The sequence below is a fragment of the Podarcis raffonei genome, chromosome 9 (assembly GCF_027172205.1).
Source record: "Podarcis raffonei isolate rPodRaf1 chromosome 9, rPodRaf1.pri, whole genome shotgun sequence".
Lineage (NCBI taxonomy): Eukaryota > Metazoa > Chordata > Lepidosauria > Squamata > Lacertidae > Podarcis > Podarcis raffonei.
The window spans coordinates 78,738,153-78,753,812 of NC_070610.1; the positions used below are offsets into that span (position 1 = coordinate 78,738,153).

General features: G+C 46.4%; 1 protein-coding gene across 2 annotated transcripts in view; it reads left to right on the forward strand.

Moving 5' to 3' along the window:
* ATP6V1B1 (ATPase H+ transporting V1 subunit B1) overlaps positions 1–15,660 on the forward strand; it is a 69,536-nt gene that overhangs the window by 39,859 nt on the left and 14,017 nt on the right. For both annotated transcript variants that reach the window (XM_053402207.1, XM_053402208.1), the window contains exons 5-8: positions 6,244–6,321; positions 8,251–8,390; positions 10,943–11,044; positions 13,740–13,837. In XM_053402207.1, the coding sequence (XP_053258182.1) occupies positions 6,244–6,321; positions 8,251–8,390; positions 10,943–11,044; positions 13,740–13,837 (418 nt within the window). The remainder of the gene's footprint in view (positions 1–6,243; positions 6,322–8,250; positions 8,391–10,942; positions 11,045–13,739; positions 13,838–15,660) is intronic.

Genomic DNA, 15,660 nt, shown 5'->3' on the forward strand with positions numbered 1-15,660 from the left:
TTCCCCCCCCCCCGTCTCTCCCCTAATTATGTTTTAACTGTGATTTTATTGGTGTTAGCCGCCCTGAGCCTGGCTCTGGTTGGGGAGGGTGGGGTATAAATAAAATTATTAATAATGATGATGATGATGATGATGCAATTTATTGTATATAAGCCATATTGTATTCTGACTTATGTCAGTGAAAATTAGCATAGAAATATAATGAATGAATGAACTGTGAAAAGGCTAGCTCCATCAGCCCTCAGGCGCAGCCATCCCATCAGTTTCCCTTCTAATTTCATCACCTTTGCTGGAGGCCCAGCTGCATCGAGCACCTCCTTGCCTCTGGACTGTGCCAGCTGCCCATTATCGGAACAACAGCTTAGAAACTGGAGCCTGACTTTTGGTTTTCCTCTGCCATCCCAGTGCCCCTTTCCTTGTGTGTCGTGGCATGGCGTGCCATTCTATTTTTAAAAACAGATTGTAAGCCTGCAGGGTAAGGGCTGCTGTGTTCAGATTGTATGGATGCTCTGAAAGCCTTTTTGGCTCAAGAGCTGGGTTCAAAAGCTCTAAATAAATAAATGAGGAGCGGAAGAAGAGCCTGAGAAAAAGCACCCAGCAGGATTGAACCCACGGCTCACCAGGGTTCACTGCAGCTGGCTGCGGGGTTCTACATCGCCAGCGTGTTTTCTGCAGCGAAGCTCTCCAGGGTGTGGGGCAGCTGTCCCCAACCCAGCATGGAGATGCCAGCATTCGAACCTGACACCTTCTGCATGCAAAGTCAATGCTCTTACCATTGTACCATGAAGGAAGAGTCACCCAGTGGGTATTATCACCCCTGATGGCTAAAAACAGGAGGAGACCAGAGGCTACTGGGCCAAAAATGGGCCATGGCTGTCCCACTCCCAAGCTGCCACCTCCCTCCAACCACAGTTGTCCAGACATACCTTTTGGCAGGAGGGGGCAGGATCTTGGGTGGTCAAGCCCACCTGGACCAGGTGGGTCTTTGGCTTGATTCTGCAAAGGCCGCCTGGTCCAGGTGGGCAGGGCTGGTCTGAGCACCCGAGTCAAGGTGAGCTTCAGCGCACGGCCGGATCTTAGAATCATAGAATCATAGAGTTGGAAGAGACCACAAGGGCCATCGAGCCCAACCCCCTGCCAAGCCGGAAACACCATCAGAGCACTCCTGACATATGGTTGTCAAGCCTCTGCTTAAAGACCTCCAAAGAAGGAGACTCCACCACACTCCTTGGCAGCAAATTCCACCGTCGAACAGCTCTTACTGTCAGGAAGTTCTTCCTAATGTTTAGGTGGAATCTTCTTTCCTGCAGTTTGGATCCATTGCTCCGTGTCCGCTTCTCTGGAGCAGCAGAAAACAACCTTTCTCCCTCCTCTATGTGACATCCTTTTATATATTTGAACATGGCTATCATATCACCCCTTAACCTCCTCTTCTCCAGGCACCTATAATTATAATAATGATAATAATTCATTAGTTATACCCTGCCCATCTGGCTGGGCCTCTCCAGCCACTCTGGGCAGCTCACAACAGAATTAAAAGCACAATAGGACCTCAAACAGTAACAACTTCCCTAAACAGGGCTGCCTCCAGATCTCTTCTAAAAGTCAGATAGTTGTTTATTTCCTTGACATCTGGTGGGAAGGTGTTCCACAGGGCGGGTGCCCCCACCAAGAAGGCCCTCTGCCTGGTTCCCTGTAACCTCGCTTCTCGCAGGGAGAGAACCGCCAGAAGGCCCTCGGTGCTGGACCTCAGTGTCTGAGCTGAATGATGGGGGTGGAGATGCTCCTTCAGGTATACTGGGCCAAAGCCATTTTGGGCTTTCAAGGTCAGCACCAACACTTTGAATGGAGCCAGTGTGGTGTAGTGGTTAAGAGCGGTAGTCTCGTAATCTGGGGAATCCGGGTTCGCGTCTCCACTCCTCCACCTGCAGCTGCTGGGTGACCTTGGGCCAGTCACACTTCTCTGAAGTCTCTCAGCCCCACACACCTCACAGAGTGTTTGTTGTGGGGGAGGAAGGAAAAGGAGAATGTTAGCCGCTTTGAGACTCCTTAAAGGGAGTGAAAGGCGGGATATCAAATCCAAACTCTTCTTCTTCTTCTTCTGCTCAGAAACGTACTGGGAGCCAATGTCGGTATTTCAGGACCGGTGTTATATGGTCTTGGCGGCCACTCCCAGTCACCACTCTAGCTGCCGCATTCCGGATTAGTTGCAGTTTCCAGGTCACCTTCAAAGGTAGCCCCATGGAGAGCGCATGGCAGTAGTCCAAGCAGGAGATAACCAGATCATGCACCACTCTGGTGAGACAGTCAGCGGGCAGGTATGGTCTCATCCTGCGTACCAGATGGAGCTGGTAGACAGCCGCCCTGGACACAGAATTGACATGTGTCTCCATGGACAGCTGTGAGCCCAAAATGACTCCCGGGCTGCACAGTTACCCCATTCAGGACCAGGGAGTCCCCCACACCCGCCCGCCCCCTGTCCCCCCAAAAACAGTACTTCTGTCTTGTCAGGATTCAACCTCAATCTGTTAGCCACCATCCATCATCTTCCTCTGCCCCCCACCGATTCATTTCCTTAGGTGGCCAAATTAACCTTTTCGCCCAAAGATCCATCTTGAACATCCGCCAGACCACCTCCTCTTTATAGATTGGCTATCGGCCACCGCAGGGGAGGAATCAATACAGCTGCATTCGCCCTCCCTGCCTCCCCCTCACCAGCGAGTCCCCCCCCCCAACATGCAACAACTTTCTTCCGGTCCTTTAAGAGGGACGGTAGAAAAGCACTGTCCTTGTCACAGCAAATGAAGATCAGTGCCAAGATGGAAATGGGAGGAAGGAACCAGAGGACCATGAAAGGCCAGTAAGCTTGGTATTCACCACGACGCATTCTATTTGTCTTAGACACACATCACTGAAGCACAAAAAAGAAAAGGAGAGAGAGAGAGAGAGAGGGATAAGGGAGGAGAGAAAGAGCAGAGGGAAACCTTTGCTCAATCGAAGCACCTGCAGACGGAAAACAAGGCTGCGCTTGCAAGATCTGCAGCTTAGCCGCTCAGAGTGACACACACCATAGGTGCCAAATCCCTGGGGCCCTGGGTGCCCCAGCACCTGCAAAATTCCCCATGGAGGGGCCGGCCACAAATTTTGGTGCCAGTGCCATGCACGCTGCATGGCACCATGGCCCCGGGCACCCACAATCGTGGGGCCAAGTTGACACTCCTTCCACACATATACCTCCCAGTCTCCTTTGCACGCTCTGCTCCTGAGGTTTGTTGTTGTTGAGTCATTTAGTCGTGTCCGACTCTTCGTGACCCCCTGGACCAGAGCACGCCAGGCACTCCTGTCTTCCACCGCCTCCCGCAGTTTGGTCAAACTCATGCTGGTAGCTTTGAGAACACTGTCCAACCATCTCGTCCTCTCTCGTCCCCTTCTCCTTGTGCCCTCCATCTTTCCCAACATCAGGGTCTTTTCCAGGGAGTCTTCTCTTCTCATGAGGTGGCCAAAGTCTTGGAGCCTCAGCTTCAGGATCTGTCCTTCCAGTGAGCATTCAAGGCTGATTTACTTTGGAATGTAGAGGTTGGATCTTCTTGCAGTCCATGGGACTCTCCAGAGTCTCCTCCAGCACCTGAGGATTAGGTGCAGCAAAAGCACAAGCCACACACACACCGCCAATCCTGCCCCCCCCACCATGGCACTTCTGAAAAGCAGTCAGCACCCTCTGCTGGTGGGGTAGAACTTGGCTGCTTTCTGCACAATCCTGTACAGGACTATCAGCTCACACATTGATTGATTGATTGATTGATTGATTGATTGATTGATTATTGATCCCGTTGCCCCAGCCACTCTGGGTGGCTTACAACATGTATAAAAACACAACAAAACATCAAACATTAAAAAACAGAATATCCTATACAGGCAACAAACCAATCAATCAATCAATCAATCAATCAATAGAAACCAGTAATAACAATAACAACATAAACAGCAATAATAAACCATTTACAGTTATACCCAAATTATAATAACCGCCAACCCCAGCTAAACATTTAACCAACCCCAATCTGACAAATACAAAAGAGAGGAATCAAAATTAGAACCTTTTAGTACATTCTAAAACATTTTAGCCAGTTGCCCCAACCCAAGAGTTGTTCCAGCGAGGTCCCTCTGGCCTCCCAGGAGCCTCTTTTAGCTGTTTATATTTATTTATTTATTTATTTATGTCTCTCTCCACCCCTTTTCCCCTTTACTGAAGGCATCCTGCAGATAAAATAGAAACAACCAGAAACATAGGAGAAAAAGCACATTAAAAACAATTTAAGATTAATAGAATTAAAGTTAGATAGATAGATAGATAGATGATAGATATATAGATAGATGATCATAGATGATAGATAGATAGATGATAGATAGATGATAGATAGATGATAGATAGATAGATGATAGATAGATGATAGATAGATAGATAGATAGATAGATAGATAGATAGATAGATAGAGATAGATGATAGATAGATAGATGATAGATAGATAGATAGATAGATAGATAGATAGATAGATAGATAGATAGATAGATAGATAGATAGATAGATAGATAGATAGATAGATAGATGATAGATAGATATAGATAGATATAGATAAATGATAGATAGATAGATAGATAGATAGATAGATGATAGATAGATAGATAGATGATAGATAGATAGATAGATAGATAGATAGATAGATATAGATGATAGATAGATAGATAGATAGATAGATAGATAGATAGATAGATAGATAGTCAAGTACTTTATTATGGTCATAGACCAGCATACGCAAACATCTAAATAAATAGCATAACAGTATGAATCTAAATGAATAATTATTAAATAAATAGGAGCAAGAACCAAACATAGATTTAAACATATACAGTGGTACCTCGGGTTAAGTACTTAATTCGTTCTGGAGGTCCGTTCTTAACCTGAAACTGTTCTTAACCTGAAGCACCACTTTAGCTAATGGGGCCTCCCGCTGCCGCTGCGCCGCTGGAGCACGATTTCTGTTCTCATCCTGAAGCAAAGTTCTTAACCTGAAGCACTATTTCTGGATTAGCGGAGTCTGTAACCTGAAGAGTATGTAACCTAAAGCGTATGTAACCTGAGGTACCACTGTACATAGAATATTTAATTAAGCATAGATAATGGGTGCGTAAAAGTTTATAAGAAAAATTAAAAGATCGGTTAGCAGAGCTATATGGGCTTGGCTTCAGAAGTGCAGATCTAACAATATGGGTCTTCAGTTTAGGGTTGAATTGTAGCATAGACCATTCTTCATATATATATATGAAGGCGATGCACAAGGGATGTCTCTGCTTTCGACATTTCTCCTGGTGCAGTAAGAAAATCATGTTGACTGTTCTCATATATGAAAGATCTATTGAAAGATCGTATGAAATATCTATTAAAGCATAGAATCGTAGAGTTGGACGGATGAGGATCATGTAGTCCAACCCACTGCAATGCTGGAATATGGATCAAACCTGCAACCTTGTCAGCACCACCCTCTAACCAACAGCTGACGATCATTGCAGCAAAAACATCACATCACCAGCCCTTTCCTTAAAAAGAGGCAATTCCCCAAAGCTTGTTGGATAAGGCTATGGAATGGCTCTACTCTGCTGCCCACAACTTTTCCCTTTTCTTGCGAGCCAGTGTGGTGTAGTGGTTAAGAGCGGTAGTCTCGTAATCTGGGGAACCGGGTTCACGTCTCCTCTCCTCCACATGCAGCTGCTGGGTGACCTTGGGCCAGTCACACTTCTTTGAAGTCTCTCAGCCCCACTCACCTCACAGAGTGTTTGTTGTGGGGGAGGAAGGGAAAGGAGAATGTTAGCCGCTTTGAGACTCCTTAAAGGGAGTGAAAGGCGGGATATCAAATCCAAACTCTTCTTCTTCTTCTATTCAGAATAAGGGAATTTCCCTTTAAAAAAGGGAAACATTGACAGCTATGGCTGGAGGCAGTAATTGCTTCTGAATGCTGGTTATTGGAAACCACAGAAGGAGAGAGATGCTCTTGTGCTTACAGTCTTATCGCAGGTACCCGGTTGGCCCCTGTGAGAACAGGAGGCTGGACTAGATGGGCCATTGGCCGGATCCAGCAGCCTCTCCATGTGCTCTTAGGGTGATTGATGTCCAAAGATGATTCCCGCGCATACCTGCGGTTGTGTCTCACACCAGGTCCTCCTTCTCACACCCGTGTCTCTCTGCAGGCCGAGTCTTCAACGGTTCCGCCAAACCCATTGACAAAGGACCAACTGTTATGGCAGAAGATTTCCTGGACATTAATGGTGAGACCTTAGTCTGATCTGTGCAGGTGGGGAGGGAATCCGCTGTACCCATCCCTTCCGAAAAAGACGCTGTCAAAGGGAACCGGCGAAAGTCCTGGCCTCCCTCTGCTCTTAAACGGGTCTCCAATATCTAAAAGCAGAGTGTCACAGTCACAAGTAAGGAACTCCATTTTTCCAGGCAGAGAAGACCCTGTGGTTTTTCCTCTGTTCCCCCACATTTATTTATCTACTTCCTTTATATCAGGCTGCTGGGGTCTCCCCACCTCTATCCCCCCCCTTCTTTTTTCCCAACCTGCCAAAATCAGTAGGGTCTTAGGGAGGGACCCAGTTCAGGCAACAAAAGCGGGTTTCAGTACCCCTGGTATAGGTAAAAGGTAAAGGGACCCCTGACCGTTAGCTCCAGTCGTGGCCGACTCTGGGGTTGCAGCAATCATGTTGCTTTACTGGCCGAGGGAGCCGGCGTACAGCTTCCGGGTCATGTGGCCAGCATGACTTAGCCGCTTCTAGTGAACCAGAGCAGCGCACGGAAACGCCATTTACCTTCCCGCCGGAGCTGTACCTATTTATCTATTTGCACTTCGATGTGCTTTTGAACTGCTAGGTTGGCAGGAGCAGGGACCGAGCAATGGGAGCTCACCCCGTCGCAGGGATGCGAACCGCCGACCTTCTGATCGGCAAGCCCTAGGCTCTGTGATTTAGACCACAGTGCTGCCCACGTCCCTGGTATGTTGTTGTTTAGTCGTGTCCGACTCTTCGTGACCCCATGAACCAGAGCACGCCAGGCACTCCTATCTTCCACTGCCTCCCGCAGTTTGGTCAAACTCATGCTGGTAGCTTCGAGAACACTGTCCAACCATCTCGTCCTCTGTCGTCCCCTTCTCCTTGTGCCCTCCATCTTTCCCAACATCAGGGTCTTTTCCAGGGAGTCTTCTCTTCTCATGAGGTGGCCAAAGTCTTGGAGCCTCAGCTTCAGGATCTGTCCTTCCAGTGAGCACTCAGGGCTGATTCCCTTCAGAATGGATGCGTTTGATCTTCTTGCAGTCCATGGGACTCTCAAGAGTCTCCTCCAGCACCATAATTCAAAAGCATCAATTCTTCAGCAATCAGCCTTCTTTATGGTCCAGCTCTCACTTCCATACATCACTACTGGGAAAACCATAGCTTTCACTATACGGACCTTTGTTGGCAAGGTCCCTGGTATAGGGAGCCTTTATTTATTTTTTGCATTTATACCTCAAGATGGTCTACATGGTTGTCTCCCACCCCTTATTTAATCCCCGCAACACCCTGTGAGGTAGATTAGGCTGAAACTAAGAGCTTCTCCACATTTACCTTCGGCATTGCTCTTTCCAGCGAAGTCTGCACTTAAAAGCTCCGTGTCTGAGCTTTTTTGGTTTTGTTGTGGGGTTTTTTGGGGGGCCTGAATCTTTCCCCACGAAAACCCGCTCTTTAGCATTTAATCAGAACAAACACCCATTCTTCCATTTGCTCTGATTGAATGATAAAGAGCAGGTTTTCACAAAGAAAGCTCCAGGACAGAAAAAAGATTGGAGTTCTCAGACACAGAGCTTTAAATCTGTGTTTGCCGCTTTTAACAAGACAGGAATAGCAACTGTTTTGTGGGTCCTGCTACATCTTTCACCAAGCTTTGAACTGGTGAGACTCCCATCAGCCCCATCCCGGCACGTAGTTCAAAATATCTGGAGGGCACCAGGTTGGCAACCGCTGGTCTACCAACATCAGCGAGGCAGCAAAGCCTTATAGTCTCTGCTTCGATATGACCATTGCTCTCTGCTTAGTGACTTGCCCATCCCTGACTGGCCAGCTGTGATTCCTACATTGCGGGGGTTGGACTAGATGACCCTCAGGGGTCCCTTTCAACTCTACGATTCTATGACCCCCTCCCTCCTCCTGCCTCGTTTTTCCCAGGCCAGCCCATCAACCCGCACGGGCGCATCTACCCAGAAGAGATGATCCAGACTGGCATCTCCCCCATCGATGTCATGAACAGCATTGCCAGGGGTCAGAAGATCCCCATCTTCTCTGCCGCAGGTCTCCCCCACAATGAGGTAAGCGTATGCATCTGAGGTCCGGATCCTAACCCCTCCCCCCTTTTGCTCCATCCGGAATTTGTTCTGTCTGGATTCTCGCGTTCGTTTTTAAAACCAAAGAGCCACACGCTAGAGCATTAATGCTCTCTGGGACCAATATCTCAGCAGGCAAGTTGGCATGGAAGTTGCTTGCTGAATTTCCAGTGGCAGAGAGTTCCACAGGACTGGGCCCATGACGCTCAAGGTTCAGCTTCTCCTTGTTTGGAAACCAGCCTGCAGGTGATCTCATCTCGGACACAAGGGCTCAGGTGGACCCTGAGGCACCCTTAACAGATGTTGCTCCGAGCTTTTTGTAAATCAATTTAAGGACCTTGGACTTGGTTCACACTCCTGTCCCTTTCCTGGCTGGAAATCTGGACCTCTGCTGACACGCCAGCCTGCTTTGCCCCACAGTGCCCTTTGACGGACTTAACAATAATAATGATAATAAATTTTATTTATACCCTGCTCTCCCCGGCCAGAGCTGGGCTCAGGGCGGCTAACACCAGTAAAATTACAGTAAAAACATAATGGGGGGGGACCAATTTAGAATACAGGTTAAAATGCAATTTAAAATGCAGCCTCATCTTAAAAGTAGCCCATAGATCAAAACCATAAGGGGAGGGAAACATAAGGGTCAGACTGAACCCCAACCAAAGGTCAGGTGGAACAGCTCTGTCTTGCAGGCCCTGCAGAAAGATGTCAAGTCCCGCAGGGCCCTGATCGCTTGTGGCAGAGCTTTCCACCAAGTCGGGGCCAGTACTGGGAAGGCCGTGGCCCTAGTTGAAACATTGAGGCTCATCTCCGTGTGAATGCACATGGGGCAAGGTGTGTAGCCCGTGAGAGAGACCAGAGTTCAAATCCTTGGCCATGCAGCTCACTGGGTCTGTCTGTCCCAGCCCAGCCTACCTCACAAGGTTGTTGTGAGGGCTGAATGAGGAAGAGGGGAAACCATGATGCCATCCTGAGCCCCATGGAGGAAAAGGTGGCGTATATATTAAATAGATAAATGAATAAGCAGACCAGTTTCCTTGCCACACATACACACCCAGGGAGGAAGTCAGGTGGAAACTGCTCTGACTAATCGGGAGTGACAGGCGAGAGTGAATATGATAAACTCAGGACCTGGCGTGTTGGACGCTCCACCGCCTGACAGGAGAGTAACGGAGGGAGGTGGGTTGAGAGGCCATCAAAGGCCCTTCATTTATTTATTTCGTAGAGTTGCAGAGTTGTGGGAAGGACTGCAAAGGCTCCAGCCCCGCTGCAATGTAAGAATCACAGTTTTTGGCACACAGACTGCTTTTTTCCTCCAAGGAGCTCAAGATTGCACAAAAAAATACCGTATGTTATCTCTCTCCTCATTCTCCCGCGGCAGGAATGCTTATATCTTTGTCCAAAACACAGTAATATCCAAGGCAACACAATGACCAAGTCCAACAATGCAATATCAATATGAACTCTTTATATAATCTATACAGAACATTGAACAATATGAAAAACCAAATAAACAGAGATCTTATAAATCTCTGAAAGTCACAAAATGTGCACTCTCAATGGATTCTCTTGAAAAAATAGAACCAAATAGACATAAGTCTTATATGTCTCTAAAAAGTCTTTGTAGACTATGCAAGTCTCTGAATGAAGCAATAGGTCAGATTCTTATCTGGTGAAAACAAGCCGTAAAGCTTTGTCTTATGACGTCCAACGGTGCCGAAGTGGTGAACAGTGAACAGTGATTCCGGATATAGCCACTGTTTCGTAAAATTCTTCTTCAGTGCAGCAGAAGGATACAGAAATGTTTCATAAACTGCAAATGAATTATTGAAACAATGACTTGCATATACATGGCAACTTACAGTAACTCAAATTATTACAAACTATATGCATGAACTGGAACACAGGTGGCGCTGTGAGTTAAACCACAGAGCCTAGGACTTGCCGATCAGAAGGTTGGCGGTTCGAATCCCCGTGACGGGGTGAGCTCCCGTTGCTCGGTCCCTCCTCCTGCTAACCTAGCAGTTCGAAAGCACGTCAAAGTGCAAGTAGATAAATAGGTACCGCTCCAGCAGGAAGGTAAACGGCGTTTTTGTGCGTTGCTCTGGTTCGCCAGAAGTGGCTTAATCATGCTGGCCACGTGACCCGGAAGCTGTACGCCGGCTCCCTCGGCCAGTAAAGTGAGTGCCGCAACCCCAGATTCGGCCACAACTGGACCTAATGGTCAGGGGTCCCTTTACCTTTACCTATACGCATGAACTATAATGACAATTCAATATGAAATAATAATCTATGGAGCAATGGTCATAAAGTTATGTCCAAAACACCCCAGAAACTGGGACAGGGGGTTAAAAACTCACCAGCTGATGGAGGGGTGTGTGCAAGAAATGGGAGAGGAGTTGAGGAAGGTCAGGGTGTGTGTGTGTGTGTGTGTGTGACGTCCTTATTTTCATCTGAGGAATGTTGGAGGGTGCGCCAATCTCCTCTGTTCTGTCCTTGAGACGGTAGCCTTGTCTTCCTTTCGCCTCCCCTCTCAGATTGCGGCCCAGATCTGCAGGCAAGCGGGGCTGGTGAAGAAATCCAAAGATGTCATGGATTACCACGAGGACAACTTTGCCATCGTCTTTGCTGCCATGGGGGTGAGTTTTGTTCCCGTTTTGTCCCCTTGCATTTACGCGCAAGGAGCCATTGGTATCTTTCCTGCTCATAGAATTGCAGAGTTGGAAGAGACCCTAAGGATCATTTAGTCCAACCGCCTGCAATGCAGGAATATGAAGTTGTCCTGGGGATCAAACCTGCAACCTTGGCATTATTGGAATAATAATAATAATAATAATAATAATAATAATAATAATAATAATAATAATTTATTTATACCCCGCCTTCCCCAGCCAAGACCGGCTCAGGGCGGCTAACACAGAATATAAATACAGTAAAAACATTCAAAACAAAACAAAACAAAAAAACCCCAAACAGTCGATTACAATATAAGTTAGAATACAGTTTAAAATGCAGCCTCGTTTTAGTGGTAGCCTATAGATCAAAGCCATAAGGGGAGACAACATCAAATATCATGCTCTAGCCAGTAATGTAAGAGCCTTCCTTATTTGCATTTGTCCCTGCCTTCTAATTCGTTGGTTCTATTGCAGAATCAAAGAATCATATCTTCGTTTTCATTGTTATATTTATTAATGCCCTGCCTTTTTTCCTGCATGACTGTATGCACGTGTGCTTGGGTCCAGGGTCTTTTGCCTCACCATCCCCACTACTGACTCCCTGTTGCTACTCAGCTTCAAAACAAAAAAAGTGTCCCCGGATTCATTGAAAAAAATCTGGTAACCATAACCCAGAGGCCCATGTTGGCTCTGGGGCCCTAAGGAGAGTTTGTCAGGAAATATTTCCTGGAGGGATGCTGAGCCGAGGCAGCAGGGCTGGTGGCACAAGAGGCCTCCCTCTGGGAAAAGACATTCTTCCCTGCCACATCCTCAGGCTTTGAGCATCTCCCAGGCAGCCAGGTGAGCTAATTGGCAGCATCTTGCTCCCCCCTAGTGGACAGCCACGTCCTTGCAAGCGCTTCCTTTTGGCAGCCCACCTTTGACGCTGGTCCCCAGGTCATCTTTATTGGCAGGTGGGATAAAAGAAAGTCCTTCCTCCCACAGCGCATAGTTTAAACTATGGAACTCGCTGCCACCGGAGGCAGGGGTGGCCAGCAACTTGGATGGCTCTGAAAGAGGATGAGGCAAATTCATGGAGGAAGAGAGGACTATGGATGACTGCTAATTGTGATGGCTATGCTCTGCCCTCCACCTGCGGCAAAACGGAATAATTATTATTATTATTAAGGATATTTAGTCACATCTTGATGGAGGGAGGTTTTCGTCAACTGCTCTTGTGGATGTGATTTTATAAGACTCAGAAGTGTGGGAATGTTCAGGGATGCAGGAGAGGATATATTGTCTGATTATAGCCTTTCCAACTTGTGTTAACAAGTCCCCCAATTTAGCAGAGTAACAGTCCCCCTTTTAAACTCACAGCGGATGCGTTTGCTCAGGCTCGCTAAAGCCTCTATAATAACTGTTCTGGTATTTCCCCCTTATTCCCTCATAAAAGATAAGACACGACACAGTCTTCTATAAAAGTATAAAAAGAGTTTACTCACGTTCTGTTCACAGTCGGATCCCAGAAGGAAGACTTAGCTTAGAAAAGTAACATATACCTGGAAACTATCTCATAAGGAGACAGTCCCTTTGTCCTCTCTTGGCTGGAGGCCAAAAGAGCATCTTTGGCTAAGCAGATGTTGCTTCTTCGATGCATGTAGTCACAGAGAGAGAGATGGCTGCCCTGCCCTGTGCTTTTGTCGTTACCTGCACAGGTGAGGCCACGCCCACCTCTAGTCACATGCAGAGGAAGTCTGTCCCAGCCCAGAAGGAAACAGGAAGTTGACCTGCTGGCTGGACAAACATTCCTCCCCATGTGCAAACATGTTCACTCCAGGAATGTTGTACTTGACTGCTCCTGTGTTTCACATCCCACGAGAAGAACACTTCACGCCTGAAGAAAGCTATATACAGCTGTTAAGGACCTAAGATTTGCCTGCTGAATCAGGCCCCTGGCCCATCTAGTCCAGCACCCTTTTCTCACAACGACTGACCAGAGCAACTCTCCATTTAACTTTCCATTTGAAAATGCTGTTTGACAATATTAAAGGAAGAAAACAAAGCTAGCCTATTTTCTGGCTAAACACAGAGGTACCATACTTATTTGTGCCAACCCAGCATACATTTTCTGACCGGCTAAAAGGATTTGCAGTTTTGCTAAAACCTGGAAACAAAATTATATACAGATGATGTCTTGGTCACAGTCCTCTGCTATTCTGACTGATCTTGGATGTCAATTTATATTTGCAGCGCTGTTCCGGAATGTTGGCCGGTTGGGCAGTCGGAAACCCTTAGAAATTTGTTGGTTTGTAGGTTTTTGACATAGGTCTTTAAATGCCTGGATACCTGGCTCTAGCTGTCTTTGACTAAAACCTTCACCAATCTGGTTATAGGTAGGTAGCCGGGTTGGTCTGCCGTAGTCGAAACAAAATAAAAAAAAATTCCTTCCAGTAGCACCTTAGAGACCAACTAAGTTTGTTATTGGTATGAGCTTTTGTGTGCAGGTACCTGAAGAAGTGTGCATGCACACGAAAGCTCATACCAATAACAAACTTAGTTAGTCTCTAAGGTGCTACTGGAAGGATTTTATTTTTTTATTTTATTTTATTATTTTGTTTCTTCACCAATCTGGTTTGTGCTGCAAACTACAACTCAGTCTCTGTTCCGTTGCTGGCAGGTAAACATGGAGACTGCCCGCTTCTTCAAGTCGGACTTTGAGGAGAACGGCTCCATGGAGAACGTCTGCCTCTTTCTGAACCTTGCCAACGACCCCACGTGAGTTTGTTGTAAACTGCTTTGGGGTTTTCTTACAATCAAGCCTTGTATAAACTTAATGAAATAAATACACGAATCAGAACAGCCTGGCAGCACCCCTGATCAAATCATGGTCCAGCCTGGGGGTTTCTGTGAGTTCAATGGAAGACGACCCGACCAGCAGCTTGTGGGAATGAACTCTTCCCAGAGCTCAGGTGTGCTTCTCCCATCTGCAAGCAGCACCTGTGCATCAGCTGATAACACTTTTCCGCCCATCCATGCAACAGCGCACAGGGGCCTCGTGGGCTTTTGTGGCACAGGACATGTCAGGCAAGGAGTAATTTTTGCATGCAAAACCCCGCACCTTATTGTAATGGTGTGTGCAGATAATGGCTACAGAGCCCTGCAATGAAGACCCTTCTAGTGTCCCTATTTTCCAGGAACAGTCAGATTTACAGAAGCTGTCCTGGTTTCTGATCTGATCCCAGAATGTCCTGCTTCCCCTTAGGGTGGCCCTATTTTCACTGGATAAATGTAGGAGGGTATGGAATAGAACATCCTTATTTTCATTGGAGAAATGTTGGAGGGTATGGAATAGAACATCTTTATTTTAACTGGATAAATGTTGGGACGGCCATATTTTCTTTTTCTTTTCCCCCCTTTTTTAAAAAAACTTTATTCCAGAACCGAAAAAGAATTACAAACATCAAATTCAAAATCCATATTCATTTTGTAACATAAGCCATTTTGTAACATAAGTCATTTTGTAACATAGTTGATTAGATTAAAATATACCTAATTGCCATAGACTTCCCTTTGCTATACATAAATGCAACGCAATTAGAAATATTATATTAAAATTTTTTATAAATTCCCCCCACTCCCCTTCACTCATGTGTGATCTCAATTATTATTTTTTACTTCTTCCATTACTTCAATTGATTCTTTTATTATTTCCTTGCTTACCCCTGCACGTTTTACACATTATCTATTAATATTCCAGTTCCGGAGCCATATTTTTTCATAGAATCATAGAATCATAGAATCATAGAATCATAGAGTTGGAAGAGACCACAAGGGCCATCGAGTCCAACCCCCTGCCAAGCAGGAAACACCATCAGAGCACTCCTGACATATGGTTGTCAAGCCTCTGCTTAAAGACCTCCAAAGAAGGAGACTCCACCACACTCCTTGGCAGCAAATTCCACTGTCGAACAGCTCTTACTGTCAGGAAGTTCTTCCTAATGTTTAGGTGGAATCTTCTTTCTTGTAGTTTGGATCCATTGCTCCGTGTCCGCTTCTCTGGAGCAGCAGAAAACAACCTTTCTCCCTCCTCTATGTGACATCCTTTTATATATTTGAACATGGCTATCATATCACCCCTTAACCTCCTCTTCTCCAGGCTAAACATGCCCAGCTCCCTTAGCCGTTCCTCATAAGGCATCGTTTCCAGGCCTTTGACCATTTTGGTTGCCCTCCTCTGGACACGTTCCAGTTTGTCAATGTCCTTCTTGAACTGTGGTGCCCAGAACTGGACACAGTACTCCAGGTGAGGTCTGACCAGAGCAGAATACAGTGGTACTATTACTTCCCTTGATCTAGATGCTATACTCCTATTGATGCAGCCCAGAATTGCATTGGCTTTTTTAGCTGCCGCGTCACACTGTTGGCTCATGTCAAGTTTGTGGTCAACCAAGACTCCTAGATCCTTTTCACATGTACTGCTCTCAAGCCAGGTGTCACCCATCTTGTATTTGTGCCTCTCATTTTTTTTTGCCCAAGTGCAATACTTTACATTTCTCCCTGTTAAAATTCATCTTGTTTGTTTTGGCCCAGTTCTCTAA